Source organism: Elephas maximus, chromosome 21 (genome assembly GCF_024166365.1).
Source record: "Elephas maximus indicus isolate mEleMax1 chromosome 21, mEleMax1 primary haplotype, whole genome shotgun sequence".
Lineage (NCBI taxonomy): Eukaryota > Metazoa > Chordata > Mammalia > Proboscidea > Elephantidae > Elephas > Elephas maximus.
The window spans coordinates 56,353,512-56,368,658 of record NC_064839.1 but is presented as its reverse complement, the minus strand read 5'-3'; the positions used below and the strand labels follow the sequence as shown (position 1 = coordinate 56,368,658).

The 15,147-nt window shown below is 53.8% G+C and overlaps 1 protein-coding gene across 4 annotated transcripts in view; it reads right to left on the bottom strand.

Annotated features, from left to right (window-relative positions):
- Window positions 1–14,774, bottom strand: part of LOC126064689 (uncharacterized) — a 302,693-nt gene extending 287,919 nt beyond the window's left edge. The window contains exon 1 of one of the 4 annotated variants that reach the window (XM_049863900.1): window positions 14,414–14,774. Coding sequence is in view for 1 of the 4 variants with exons in the window: in XM_049863903.1 (XP_049719860.1) it covers window positions 7,933–8,008 (76 nt within the window). In the remaining 3 variants the exon portion in view is untranslated. The other 3 variants (XM_049863903.1, XM_049863898.1, XM_049863902.1) reach the window with 3 other exon arrangements.
- Between the last annotated feature and the right edge of the window lie 373 nt (window positions 14,775–15,147).

Genomic DNA, 15,147 nt, shown 5'->3' with positions numbered 1-15,147 from the left:
ACTGTGAGAAAATAAACTTGTTTGTTAAAGCTACTTTTGTTATAACAGCACTAGATAACTGAGACGAATGGGGCACACCACCATGGATTCAGAGGGTACCACAGCCATGTGCCCTATGACCCAAACTAGTAGGTACAGTGCCACAGTGGCAACCTGGCTTTCTGAGCTCCAAGCCACTAAAAGGTCACCACAGAGACCCCACCAGGGAAGTCCAAATGGTTCATGAAACAGATAGGCCAAAGCCAATCCACAACTCAGCCTAATCTCACTCACAGTGGGTACACTCCCGCTTACCCATCCCATGGCCATTGTCTGCTGGATTCCAGGGGGCAGCCCATAAAAGTCCCCCCTCCTCCCTCAGGGTTGAACAACACATCAGGGCCACAGTTCAGAAACTCAGCCACACCACTCTAAAATGCAAACCCATTTTGAACAGAGGCAGCAGGAAGGATGGGCTGCCCCTGGTGCACTGGCACTGTCTCAGCCCTGCAGTCACTGGGCCTCTTGGTTATATTTCCCTGCCCTCTGTACCACCCTGCCTCTAATGATGCCCTGTACCCCACACCACCCTGCACCTCATGCCCAGCCAGGCAGCAGGCTGTGGTAAGAATTGACCCTGGCAGCCTATGAGGAGGGTAAGGGGGGCTGAGTGGTTTTGTTTTAGAATCCTTTCTCCCAGTGGAAAAGCAAAGTGGGTGGCTCTAAGGGAGGCCCCAGGTGGACTCCATGGACACTAAGCAGCCTCTGCCCACTGGCTCTGACCCATGAGGATGCTCCTTCAGAGCCCTAACAAGGGGGTTGCCCAGGAGAAGTGACAGTGCTGGCAGGATGCTGGACAACCAGGTCTAAACAGCCAGAGGCTGGTGTGGCCTCTTGCCTGGGGACAAGTCATGCAGGGTCCCCGGACCAGCCCAGCCTTCTACGAGCCACACCCCTCACTGGGCCTCCCCTATGAGCCAACCAAGGACCATGCTTAGACTTCAAAAACAAGAACCTTCTAGTAATGGTCATCACTCTCTCTACATGTCTCCCTGGCCACTTGTCAGCTGATCCACCCAACATGAGAACAGCCCACAAGAAACGCACTCCCTCGGGCAGACCTCCTGCACAGACCCCACCACAGTGAGGGAAGTGTGGGCACCCACTATGCACCTGCACCCATGACCACAGTCTCCAGGTGCTGGGTTCCTCCCTACCTTGCAAAGTACAGAGTCACCTCAAACCTCTTCCCAGAAGCCAGGAGCACAGGGACTGAGTCAGGCTACTTGCCTGCCGCTTGTACAGAGAAGATCACTGAGCAGAGATCTGGGGTCCAAGGCACTGGTTACCAGGGCCAAGGGAACCCTCCAAGGAGCCTGGAGCAGGGCAGGGGCCCAGGAACAGAAGACTTTTTGTCAAAGACCCTCCCATTGTGTAACTAAGACTACCATAGTAACAGACCCTTCAGCAAATATCCACCCCTCAGCTCCAAGCCCACCATGGCCAGTGTCAGCACCAGACCCAGGGATAGCATCCATCTGTGCATTAAGATGGGGGCTTCCCAGCCCAGCCTTCAATTGGACACCTACCACCCTGGAACCATGCATGCTCTGGCCACAGGAAGTCATACAAGACAAAAGCCAACACCGGGCACCTCACCTACGGTCAAGCTCGCCATGGGCATACACCCCCACCCATCTACCCAGAAACCACTGTAGCCAGCAGAGCCAGGCACAGACACAGGGAAGCCTCAGCCTTACGAGCAACCCTACCCAACACCCCTGAGAAAGCACTGTTCCCACTCCACCAGTGGGCATGACAGCAGCCGAGACCAACCCTAAGGTGGAGGAGCCCAGGAAGGTAAGGGAAGTCACTGCCAACTCAGCCTGGTAACCTCCAGAGGCTGACAGAAGAAAGGATGTTGTAGCTGGGCCAATATTCACTGTACAGAAGTTCACTGGGGCAGCATGTCAGGGAGGGCTCCTTTGGGCAGGAACTGATCCCTAGCCTGTCATGGACCCCCACCCACCTCAAGGTCTTTAGGGGTTCTCCCCAGAAAAGGGGAAGTTCTGTGTCTCCTCCCCGCCCCTCCCACAGCAGCATCTCTACGTGGTGATCATCAGGGACACTGTGCTGGAAATCAGCCAACACCCAGGGAAGGTGGTCCCAGAGCATCCCTTCCAGGAGCTGGCCCTATAGGAATCCTTCCTCAGGCCTCAAAGCCAGGAACCAGGTGGAGTCAGTTAGGACCTGAGCTCAGGTGTGTCCTGATGCAGTTCCTCTAATACACATCCAGCACACACTCTGCAGGCCTTCCCTCCTCCTCCCAGCCCAGAACCAGAGCCCTGCCACCTGGCATCCACTCCTTTTTTCTGCTCCCAGCCATCCACCCCAGCCAAGCTCAGGCCCCTGCAGGCAGCGCAGGTCAGATGAAGTTCCTACCACCTGGCCTGTGCCTCTCCGGAAAACCCCCAGCATCCCGAGGTTACCCAGTGTAGCCAGACCACCATACATGGTGTCTCCGGGCTCCTGTTCCCCCCATCCGCCCTCATTGTCAACCTGACCTTTGGACATCCAGCAGTCATGACAGCCTGAGCACCACCTTCCCCCACCTAGCCCACAAGCTAGCCCAACAGCTGTGGTCACGGAGTGAGGCTGGCCTCCTGGACCCTCTCTGCTTCTGGGGATGCGGCCAGCCTGCCCAGACTCCAGCTCCAGTTCTTGTCACAGAGTGTTGAGCTGTGGTAGTTGACTATGGCTGTGGCGACCACACCGGCACCACCCATAGCAGCAATCTTCTCCTCTACACATGCCCCAGTGCCTCCCAAACCCTGGGGCATGCTGTGTGCCCATCTGAGAGTGTGACCACCTGGATGGGGGGATTGTCATGCTTGGAGTGGGGAACCCAGTGATAACCAAGTGGGCCGAAGGATGGTCAAAGGGGCAGTGCAGGGCCTGGCCTGGGACTAGGCAAAGCCTAAGGGAGACCTGGGGCTGGAGTCAGGCATATACACAATTATCCCCTCATCCTCTGCCAGCCCGATCCATAGGGTCTCCATCATCACTCCCTCATCATGAGGCAACTGAGTCAACAGCAGTGAAGGGCCTGGGGCAGGCTCACCCAGACTGCTAGGGAGGGAGCTGAGAGCCCTAGCTGCTGGCCCAGGCCACTCAGACAATTCCTTGAGGCAAAGGACTCTGAGCCATGAGCCTAGAGAGTTTGCCCCCACTCTTTCCCAGGGGACCTCCATTAAGCCTCCGTTCTCTTTCCCTGGGGATATTCTTTCCCCATACCACTGGCAGCTCAGACTCCCATGGGCACATGGCCCAGCCCTCTGAGGCTCTCTGTGGCCCTCAGCCCCTGTAGGGGCAGGCATTATTGTCTGGGTCCTTGTCACTGTGGGTGGTAGAGTGGTAGAAGTTACCACAGTGGCATGGCCCATGCTCAGAATCACCAGGTTTCTTCCGACTCCAAACCTGGTTAACTCATGCTGTCCTCCTAAAGGTCCTGGAGGTTGGAAGTGTGATCCCCTCTCCATAACAAAGTTCTGGAGGCAGAGCCACAGACCTGTCGACAGCAAAGACCACCACCCACTGCCCACCTAGGAGGCATTCGTGCAGAAGAGAACTCTGGCTGTCCACCTTCAGCTGTGCTGAGTGGTGCTCAGACACCCAGGCCCCCCGGCCTCAGCTTCCCCAACACCACACGTAAGAATTCAGAGAAACCACACACTGCTTCCCTCAGCTGGGCAGTTTCAGGCCACTCTTCCCCTAGCCTGCACTGCCTACTAGCCTGACCTCACAGACTATCTTGCCCCTGAGTAACAGCAGGAACAGACCCAGGGCCTCTGAGGCTGTGAGGCTGCCACTGCCTGGTGGTGGAGAGAATGAGCTCCTGTGCAAGGAAGGGTGAGGTCTTCAATCCTGGGCCTCAGAAAACCCTACCAAGCCCACCATCTCCCATCCTGAACCACTGGGCCCCTGCCCGCTCAGCCCCAGAGGGCCCTGAGGCCAAACACTGAGAGCTCAGAGCTATCATTGCCCCCAGACTCTGCCCTGCCCTGGACAGCACCCCGAATTGAACCACAGACCACAGCCCAGTCCAGAGGCCACAGAAGGGCAGCATGGAGGCCTGTGCAAGCCTGTTCCACACCAGGGCCACCACTCCAAAGGGGTAAAGAAGACTACCTGGGCAGAGATGGGTGGTGGTAACCCCAGCTCTCTAGGTTTTCTCCATCTCAAGCCCCAGTGACTCTTACCACAGTGCCCCTAAGCACCCATACACTGACATCAGGACACACCAGCCACCACCTCTCCATTTGTCCCTCTGCTGGTTTTCACCTCCTTTCCTCAGGTGAGAAGAATCAAGAAACCATGCCACATGGGGGCGCACATGCTGGATGCCAAAGATTTGGTATGAGGTTTTAATGCTGTGATACTACTACGATAGTGGTTACTACCATTGTGGCTGACTTCCCAGCAAATACCAGCCAAGACACCTGCAGGGGCACAGAGGGAAAGACCCAGCCCTACCTCCCTTCCTACCCCTAGGGGCAGGACCTGTCTCCAGGTCCATCTCCTTCATCTAGTACCTGGCCAGGGCACAACAGACAGAGATGCAAGTAGAGGGGAGCAGCCCTGGCAGCTTGTGTGGGGGGCCCAGCTAAATATGCTTCTTTGCCACCTCTCCCCCTTTCATGCCCCCCACTGTGTCTTCTGCGGCCTCTGAGAACCCTGGCCCTCACTCTGGGTAAGTGGACATTCTGTACAGAACCCACTCACAGTTCGGTTACCCCCATGGCTGCTCAGACCACAGCCAAAATCCCTTCAGGGGGCCCTTCATGTGGTAGCCAACACAGCCAGAATTTGGGATAGCAGACACTTTGAGGCAGCACTGAGGAAGCCCGGAGTGCCCAATGACAGTGAAGAGGAAAACCAGGCCACCCTGACCTGGGCTCTAATCTCAGGGCTCTGATCCATTGCAGGCACCACTTCCCCCAACCTCACCCCCTGCAGCCGGGGCAAATCCTGACCTGTGCATTGACTTTGGAAGCTCGGAATTCTGGAGAAAAGCCTACAACTGAAGGACACCCACCCCACCCTGTCAAGTTCAGAAAAGGCCAATGTTTGCCCAGGAGGACAGCCCTAGGGAGACCCAGCAGAATTTGTGCTGGTCCATGACACAGTGGTTGTAGCTGGAACCACAGTGACACACCTCTCACAAAAAAAACTCACCCAGTAGCCTCAGAAACTAGGAAGACTAGGGAGACTACAGCCAAGGCCATAGAGCTCCTCAAGCCCACACCCATGCAGTCTTGTCTGGCACACTTCCCCAAAGGCAGTGGCAGGTATAGAGGGATTCTGTGCTGCCCTGAGTCAAGGTGGGTATGATAGCAGATACCACTGTGTGAAAGACCAAGCCAAAAACTGAATCCGAGAAGAAACTGGATGGACAGCTGCCAGCGGGGGATGGGAGACAGACAGAAAGGCCAGTGTTGGAGCATTGAGCCCTGCCAGGCTCTCACACTCACCCCACCCTAACAGCCTGGACCCCACATGGGGCTTTGCTTCATGATAAGGGCTAGAAAGAGTGAGCTGGGGAGGAAGTCCTAGGGAGTGAATTTGGGATACCCACTGGGGGGACGGAGCTCAACCAGAGTCATAGACCCCTTTCAGGAAGCCTGACAGGGCCAGCACAGTGAAGGTGAAGTTCAGCTGATATGTGGACTTCCAACAGAAAGTAGCCCACGCCAAGTCAGAGCTGGGGAGGCGGCACTGTGCCAGCAAGACTCCCCTATTGGTTCCCTGGGAACCCTGGGTAGGTGGTGGACTCTCCTACCCCAAGAAAGAGACCTGCAACCCTTGCACCTCTTTGTCCTTCAGCCTACCTGCAACTTAGTCAAGCCCACTGCACTCAGCACCAGAGGGAGATCATACTGGCAGCCAGATCTCTGTGGAGCCCACAGTCCAGCTTGTACCCCTCCATGGTCTTGATTAAGTACCTGTGCCAGCTTTCGGAATGCCACACCAGTCAGTCAGGGTCCAGACTCTTCTTGGTACTTCAAGTGCACAGTGGAGAAGCAGGAGTTCATCTGGCTGGGCGGGACAGGGCTCAGCCCACTCCGCATGCTACCCCCATGTGTACTCACCAACCTATTTCTCCCATATCATCATTGTGGCCCAGAGCCTATCTCTTACAGTAGGAGCTGTTGCCTCATACAAGAAGGAGTACTCGAGGCATCACTTACCGGCCGAATTTCCTGGGTCCTGATGGGTCAGCTTCAGTCAAACAGGATGGGGGCCTATGGACTTGACACCCTCGGTTTCAGGTCAGTCCTGGCCTTGGTCACCACAGTGTTAAGCAGGCCTTTAGCCACCTAGCCGTCCTTAGGACCTGTGGTGCCCCTTGGGCGGGAGGCAGCCCCATCTCCAGGCCCCACACCCAGCACCCTCCACACACAGGAAAGAGATAAGCCCTAGGACAGCAAGGCCTCAGAAATCAGCTTAAAGGCATCAATTTTCCCTTCCTACCCCTTCTTCCAGCCCTGTAGATCCCCAGACCTCCAACCCTTCCTGCCCTGCCTCTCAGCCACAAACCTCAGCTTCCTGTGGCCTCAGGTCTTCCCCCTCCACTTACACACAATACATGGAGATTTTCAAATGCTGCTTTTAACTTAAAGATAGGATCACTCTGCATATTTCTCTGTAAATTGTTCCCCACCCCCAGTCAACAATATATTTCTTCAATCACTCCCAAACCCACAATATTTCATTCATTCAGTAAATATTCTAGCACCCCTAGTGCCTGTCAAGCCCTGAGAAGCCGGGAAAAATGCATCCTGTCCCCTGGGGAATACAGCCAGGTACAGATGACCATCACAACAGTGCAAACATCTGCATACATGCAATGTGAGACCAGGAATGAAGCTTGGGGGGTCTTCGGAGTGGATCATCAGGCCATAAAACATATCCTAACACATTTAAAAGAATAAAAATCATTGAAAATATGTTCTAGACCGCAGTAAATTAAACTAGAAATCAATAACAGAAAGAGAGCTGAAAAATATCAAAATATTTGAAAATTAAAAAAGACATTTTAGTAACATATGGGTCAAAAGAGAAGTCTGAAGAAAAACTTAAAAATACCTTGAGCTAAGTGGAAATGAAAAGACAACTTATCAAAATGTGTGGATACAGCAAAAAGAGCGCTTAGAAATTTATAGCACTGAATGCATATGCTAGAAAAGAAGGACGATGTAAAATGAATATTCTAAGCTTCCATTGTAGAAAATCAGAAAAGGAAGGACAAATTAAATCTGACATTTGCAAAAACAAGACAAATAATAAAAATAGAGCAGAAATCAATAAAATTGAAAATATACATTTAATAGAATTCAATGAAACCAAAAGAAGATTCATTGAAGAGATCAGTAAAATTGATAACTCACTAGCCAGGGTAATCAAGAAAAGAAGACAGAAGGTATAAATTACTAATAACGAAATTGAAAATGGAGTCATCACTACTGATCCCAAGGACATTACAAGGATAATAAGGGGATATTACGAACAACTTTATGCCCACATATTTGATACCTGACATGGAATATAACAATTCCTTGAAAGAGGGTTCTACAGGGGCCGCTGCCCCATTCCCAAGCCCTGGACACTGAAAGCATTAATGACATCCCAGGTTTGATCCCAAAGCTGTAGTTTTCAAAACAACCAACCTCAGGAAGGATGCAATACCCTAAAGGGCTCACAGTCCACATAGCCAAGAGAACACTGAGTAATAAAAAAAAAAATAGATGGAAACAACTCTAGATCCCAAAGTCCTCCTGGAGCAGGAGGGACCAAAGTCTGCACAGACAAACCACAGCACTTGCTCAGGACCCCAGCAGGGGTTTGTTCACCATAGGGCTCCTCCCTGGCAACAGTGGAACCCACGGCACTCACCAGGGCCACAGGGAACATCCCTGGAAACAGCTGTCTCTTGGGCCCCAGAGGGCTGGTCAGAGTCATCCCACCTCATCTGAGTTCCAAACCCAAACCTCTGGAACTCTTGGAATCACCACTGCAGAGGGTGGATGGAGCTGTCCTCGCAGGAGGATTGTGTAGGAGGATTGTGTACCACTACAGTGGTAGTCCCTGGTACTACCACAGTGACACAGCACCTGCCCAAAAGTCCTGCCCAATGCAGCACCCTGGGGTGCAGAATGGTGGTGCCCATCAATACCCACAGGGCACATGACATCCAACCTGCCACCCACCTGTGGAAGTAGGAGTTCGGAGACAATGGGACAAGGATGTCCCACTGATGACAACAGAAAAGGAGGCCCAGTTCTCCTGGGGCAGCAGGAGCAGTTGGAAGTCTGCTGACCTGATGTCTTAGTCATCTAGTGCTGCTGTAACAGGAATGCCACAAGTGGATGGCCTTAACAAATGGAAGCTTATTCTCTCACAGTCTAGTAGGCTAGAAATCTGAATTTAGGGTGCCACCTTCAGGGGAAGGTTTTATTTCTCTGTTGGCACTGGAGAAAGCTCCTGTCATCAATTTTCCTTTGTCTAGGAACTTCTCAACACAAGAACCCCAGGTCTAAGGGACACGCTCTGCTTATGGCACTACATTCTTGGTGGCATGAGGTCCCCCTGTCTCTCTGCTTGCTTCTCTCTTTCATATCTCAAAAGAGATTGACTCAACACACAACTTAATCTGGTACATTGAGTCCTGCTTCATTAACATAATGCTTCAAATTTGGCCTCATTTACATTGTAGAGGTAGAATTCACAGTACCTAGGAAAATCACAACAAATGACAAAATGGTGGAAAATCACACAATACTGGGACCATGGCCTAGTCAAGTTGACACACATTTTTGGGAGACACAAATCAATCTATAACACCAACTCTGTGCAAGGGAGGTGGAGCCAAAACAGGTACTGGCCAGGGCGCTCTGATCTTTCCTCATGTGCACAAAGGGTGCTGTTATCTTTCCTCATGTGCACACAGATAACAACAAGAGGGTAGAAAGGTGGGCTAGTGCCTGTGATCACAGGGGAGAGCCCAGCCTGGTAGGCATGGGGGGAGAGGGAGAGGAGACATGCCCAGTGCATTTACACTCTCTGTATATTTTAAAATTTTTCACCAGGTGCAGATACTGTATTTATAATGGGATTTGTAGTGAATGAATGCAAGTGTATTTATTGAAAACTTAGACAGTGCTAGAAGTTCTCCAGGTCCTGAGCTATATAAGGCTTTTGTCCCTCCCACCTGCCCATCTGTGGAGCTCAGGGTCTCTGGGGGCCATCCACCCCTGACTCCATGAGGGAGAAGCCAGCAAAAGAACAAAGAATCCTCTGAGCAGAGACAGCAAGGCACAAATTAAAGGTGGAGGCAGGCAGCCCTTTCAGGGCACTGAGGTCCAGGTCACCCTGGGAGGAAGTAGGGGACAGGACCTGGGGCAGCTGCTGGCCCATAGCCACAGCTGGGAGGAGCTCCTAGGACTTAGAACTCTGCCCATAAGGCACACCCTGTGGTCTCACAGAAGAAGTAGCAAACTGCAGAATCGCTGTCCTAGGTGTCCCCCTGCCCTGTGCTGGAGAACCACTGACCTCCCACCTTGACCTCTGCTTCCTCCTCCCACCTTCCTGGGGCAGGTACTGCTGGCCCCTAGGATATCAAAAGCCCCCAAGTAATCCATGCACAGTGAGGATGGGCACTCACCCATCCTGGGTGCTGCTGCAATGGTGGGGGGGGGCTTATTTCCAAGATTGACAGACACCCACCAGCTCAGGTGGAGTCCCATGACAGGCTGACATAGCCAGACCACCCTGAGAGGCCCCCCCCCCCCGCCCAGTATTTCAGCAGGCAACCTCTCAGGCAGGGAGCCCAGCCCCAGGCTCAAACCTCTACCTCTGGGGCTGTCTGCCCACCATCCTGCCAGAGGGGGATTGGGACAGGCATGCACCACTGTGGTATTACTGTGATGGCTCTGGTTGTTATGGCCACAGCCTCACAATGCCTTGCAAAAATCCTTCTCCACACCCCTGGCCCTCCCACCAGTCACTAAGGCCTCATCCAGGATTTTGAAAGGTGTTATGGATCAAATTCTGTCCCTCAAAACAATGTGTTATAAATCCGAACTCCTATACCTGTGGCTATAACTCCATTTGGGAACGGTTTTCTTTGTTGTGTAGTGAGGCACTATTAATGTAAGGTGTATCTTGAGTCAATCTCTTTTGAGATAAAAAAGAACAGATTAAGCAAGCAAACTAGTACATGATAGAAGCCACATGAACTTCTTCTAGGAATAGAAGTTGAAAAGAGGCAAGGACCTCTCCCCAGAGCAGACACAGAGAGAAAGCCTGCCTCTAGTGTCAGCGCTCTGAATTTGGACTTCTAGCCTCCTAAAGTGTGAGAAAATACATTTCTGTTAGTCAAAGTCACCACTTGTGGTATTTCTCCTATAGCAGCACTAGATAATTAAGACAAACAGGGACACACCACTGTGGATTCTGGGGGTACTACAGCCATGTGGCCCGTGACCCAAACCAGCAGGTATGGTTCCACTGTGGTGACATGGCTCCCTGGACGACCAAGCCCCTGGAGCATAACCACAGAGACCTCACCAGCGAAGTCCATACTAGTCATGAAACAGATGGTCCAAAACTAACCCCCCAACTCAGCCTAATCTCGCTCATAGTGGGTACACTCCTCCTGGTCCATCACCCCCACCCCCTCCATGGGCATTGCCTGCTGGCTTATATGAGACAATCCAGAAAAGTCACTTTTCCTCCTTTGCGGTTGGTCAAGATATCAGGGTCAATGCTTGGCATCTCAGACACACTACTCTGTGATGCCTCCAATTTTGGACAGAGGCAGCAGGAAGGTTGGGCTGTACCTGGTGTCCTGGCACTGTCCCAGCCCTGCCATCACTGGGCCTCTTGGTCATACTTCCCTGCACCCCACACCAACCTGTACCCCATGTCCACCCAGGAAACAGAGTGATTGAGAATTGAACCTTGCTATCTTGGTTTTACCTATGAGGAGGGTAGGTGAGGCTGAGTGGTTTGGTTTTAGAATTTATTGTCCCAGTGGAAAGGCTGGGTGGGCAACTCTAGGAGAGGTACCACATAGGTGCAATTGAGGGCTGGGGTGTCCAGCGGGCCTGTGGACTCCAAGTAGCCTCTAACCAACTGTGTCCATGCCCACAAGGGGGCGTGTCCAGGGCCCTAACCAGGGGGGCTGCCCAGGAGAGGTGGCAGTGCTGGCAGGACACTGGTCAACCAGGTCCAAGCAGCCAGGGCGTGGCATGGCCCCTTTCTTCCGGGAAAGTCATGCAGGGCCCCTGGACCAGCCTGGGCTTCTATGAGCCACGCCCCTCACTTGATCACCCTTAGGAGCCAACCAAGAATCATCTTTACACTTCAGAAACAAAGAACTTCTGGTAATGCCTCTCTCCCATCCTAAGTCTGTCCCTGGCCACTGGTCAGCTGGTCCATCCTGCATGAGAACAGCCCACAGAAAACAGACACCCTTGGGGGGCCCTACTGTACACACCCCACTTCAGGGGAAGAAGAGTGGGCACCTCACTATGCACCTGCATGCATGACAACAGCCCCTGGGAGCTGGGTTCCGCCCTACCTTGCAGAGTACAAGCAACAACAAACCCCTTCCTGCCTGCCCTGTGTACAGGGAAGACCACTGAGCAGAGGTTGGGGTCCAGGGCACTGGTTGCCTGGGTCATGTGAGCCCTCTAAAGAACGAGGAGCAGGCCAAGGGCCTGCGAACCCAGGGCTTTTTGTCAAGGACCCTCCCATTGTGTAATGATAACTACCACAGTGACAGACCCAGGAGCAAAAATGCACCCCTCAGCTCCCAGCCCACCATAGCCCAGGTTAGTCACAGACGCAGGGACAGCATCCATCTGCCCCTTAGCTGGTGGTTCCCCAGACCAGCCTGCACTCTCACCTCAGCTGCCCAGGATCCCAGAATATATCCACAGATAATCACTTAAGACCTGAGATAGCACCGGAAGCCCACTGTGGCCCACATAGCCAGGCATTCACACGGGGAGGCACCAGCCTTGCTAGTGACCCTTCCCTATACTCCTGAGGAAGCACTGTTCCCACTGTCCCCAAGTGGGCATGACTGCATCTGAGGTCCCACCCCAAAACATGAGGGAGCCCAGCCTTAGACAAGGGTTCTAGGGAGGTCAGGTAGGGAGGCAGTTCCCGATCTGCCTGGGAGCCTCCAGAAGCTGAGAGAGGAAAGGACACTGTAGCTTGGTCAGTATTCACTGCACAGAACTTTGCTGGGGGAGCATGTCAGGCAGGGCTCCTTTGGGCAGGAACTCATCCCTAGCCTGTCATGGACCCCCATCTACCTCAATGTCTCCAAGGGCTTCTCCTCAGAAGAGGGTTAGTGCAGGGCTCTCCACACATCAGCCTCTGGCTGAGGTCATTGTCAGGGACATTGTGCTGGAAATCTGCCAACCCCAATGGGAGGGGGTCCCAGAGCAGCCCCTCCAGGAGCAGGCCCCACAGGAATCCCTCCTCCATCTTCTAGGACAGGAACCAGGTGGAGCCAGGTGAGACATGAGCTCAAGTGGGTCCTGATGTCGTTCCTCTAATACACGCCCAGCCCACATTCTGTATGCCTTCCCTCCTCCTCCTCCCCAGTACCAGACCTGCAGACTTGCATCTACCCCTCTTTTCATCACCCTGGCATCCATCCCAGTTGGACCCAGGCCCACAGAGGCAGAGCAGGACACACAGAGTTCCTATCACCCTGCCTGCAGCCCCTCAGCAGGCCCCCAAGCATCCAGACCGACATCCACAATGTCTCTGGTCTCCTGTCCACCCAAGCCCCTTTGGTGACCACCTCACCCTTGAACTTCCAGTTCCACTGATAACCTGAGCACTTCCTTCACTCCACCCCAACCAGCCCACCAGCTAGCCCCACAGCTGTGGCTACAGAGTGAGGCTGGCCACCTGGACCCTCTGTGCTTCTCTGTATGCAGGCAGCTTGCCCCAGCTCCAGCCCCAGTTCTTGACATAGAGTGTCGAGCTGTGGCAGATGACAATGACTATGATGATCACAGTGGCACGAACCATAGCAGCAACTACCTGCTCCACACAAGCCCCAGTGCCTCTGAGACCCTGGGGCAGGAGGGTGGAGGAAGGGCAGTTGGAGGGTGTCCCTCTGTGAGTCTGGCCACCTAGAAGAAGGGCATAGTTGTGCTTGGGGTGGGAATCCCAGTGATGAAGACATGGACCCAAGGGTGGTCAAAGGGGCAATGCGGGCCTGGCCTGGGACTAGGCAAACGATGAGGGAGGCCCTGGTTGGTGTCAGGACTATATGCAATTAACCCCTCCTCTGCCAGCTTAATCCATAGGGCCTCCATTATCACTCCCTCACCATTGGAAAACTGAGGTATGAGCAGTGAAGGGCCTGGGGCAGGCTCACCTAGACAGCCAGGGAGGGAGCTGAGAGCCCCAGCTGCTGGCTCAGGCTATTGGGGCAATTCCTGGAGACCGAGGACTCTAAGCCATGAGCCTGGAGAGTGTACCCCCACAGTTTCCCAGGGGATTCCATTAAGACCCCACTCTCTTGTAGGGATATCTTTCCCCCACACCACTGGCAGCTCAGCCTCCCAGGGGTACCTGGCCCAGCCCTCTGAGACCCACTGTGGCCCTCCAACCCGTGCTGGGGCAGCCAATATTGTCTGGGTCCCTGTCACTGTGGGTGGTAGATTAGTAGTAATTACCACGGTGGCATGGCCCCTGCTAAAAATTAGCTGACTCCCACCAGCCATATTAGTAGCTAGACCTGGTCATTTCATGCTGCCTTCCCAAAGGTCCCGGAGGTTGGAAGTGTGATCCCCTCTCCATAACAAGGCTCAAGACTCACAGCCACACGCCTGTCAACAGCATAGACCCTCACCCACTGCCCACCTAGGAGGCACCCATTCAGGAGAGGGCTCTGGCAATCCACTTCTGGCTGAGTTGAGTGGTGCCCAGAACCCCAAGTGCCCAGGTCCCAGCTTTAGGAGCACTACCCCTAACAGTTCAGAGGAACCACACAATGCTTCCATCAGCTGGGCATCTCAGGCCACCCTTCCCCTGGTCTGCTGTGGCTCCTAGCCTGACCTTACTGACCTTCCCGTCCCTGAGCAAGGGCAGGAGCAGACCCAGGGCCTCTGAGGCTGAGAGGCTGCCCACTGCCTGGTGGTGGCCAGAGTGAACTCCTGTACAGAGAAGGGTGCTAACTGGGCCTCAGACACCTAGTACCCCATCCACCACCTCCCATCATGAACCAGCAGGCCCCAAACACAAAGCCCCCTGAGGGCTCTGAGGCCACACGCTGAGATCACAGAGCTTTCAATGCCCCGAGACTCTGCTTTGCCCTGGACAACCCTCCAATAGAACCACTGACCACAGCTTAGTCCAGAGGCCACAGAAATGCAGAATGAAGGACTGTAGAAGACTGCTCCACACCAGGGCCACCACGCCAGAAGGTACAGAGGGGATTGGCTGGGCAGAGATGGGTGCTGGAGACTCTCGGGCTCTGGATTGCCCCCTTTCAGTCCCCAGTGCCTCTTAACCCCATGCATCCCTTCACTTGCCGCAGGGCAACCCAGCTCTCAACTCTCCTTCCTCCCCTCTGCTTTTGCCTCCTCCTTCCCTCAAGAGGGAAACACCTGGAAACCATGCCAGATGGGGTTGCAGAGGCTGGATGCCCGAGATTTAGTATGAGGCTGTAATGCTGTGTTACAGCTATGGTAGTAGTTACTACCACTGTGGCTGAGTTCCCAACAAAAACCACCCAAGACACCTACAGGGGTAGGCAGGGAAGGAACCCATTCCTACCTCCCTTCCTAGCCCTGGGGGTGGGGCCTGTCTCCAGGTGCCATCTCCTCCCCCAGCACCTGGCCAGGGCAGCAGTAGATAGTGATGGTGGTAGAGAGGAGGGGCCTTGGCAGCTTAGGGGGTGGGAATGCTCTGCTGAGGATACCCCTTTACCACCCCTGCCCCATTCCTGCCACCCCTGATCTCTTCCTCCAGGACTCCTGGGGTTCCCAAGAACAATGGATCCATACTCTGGGAAAGGGAACACTCTGTACAGGACCCTCTCACAGTGGGGTTACTCCTATAGTGGCTCAGGCCAGA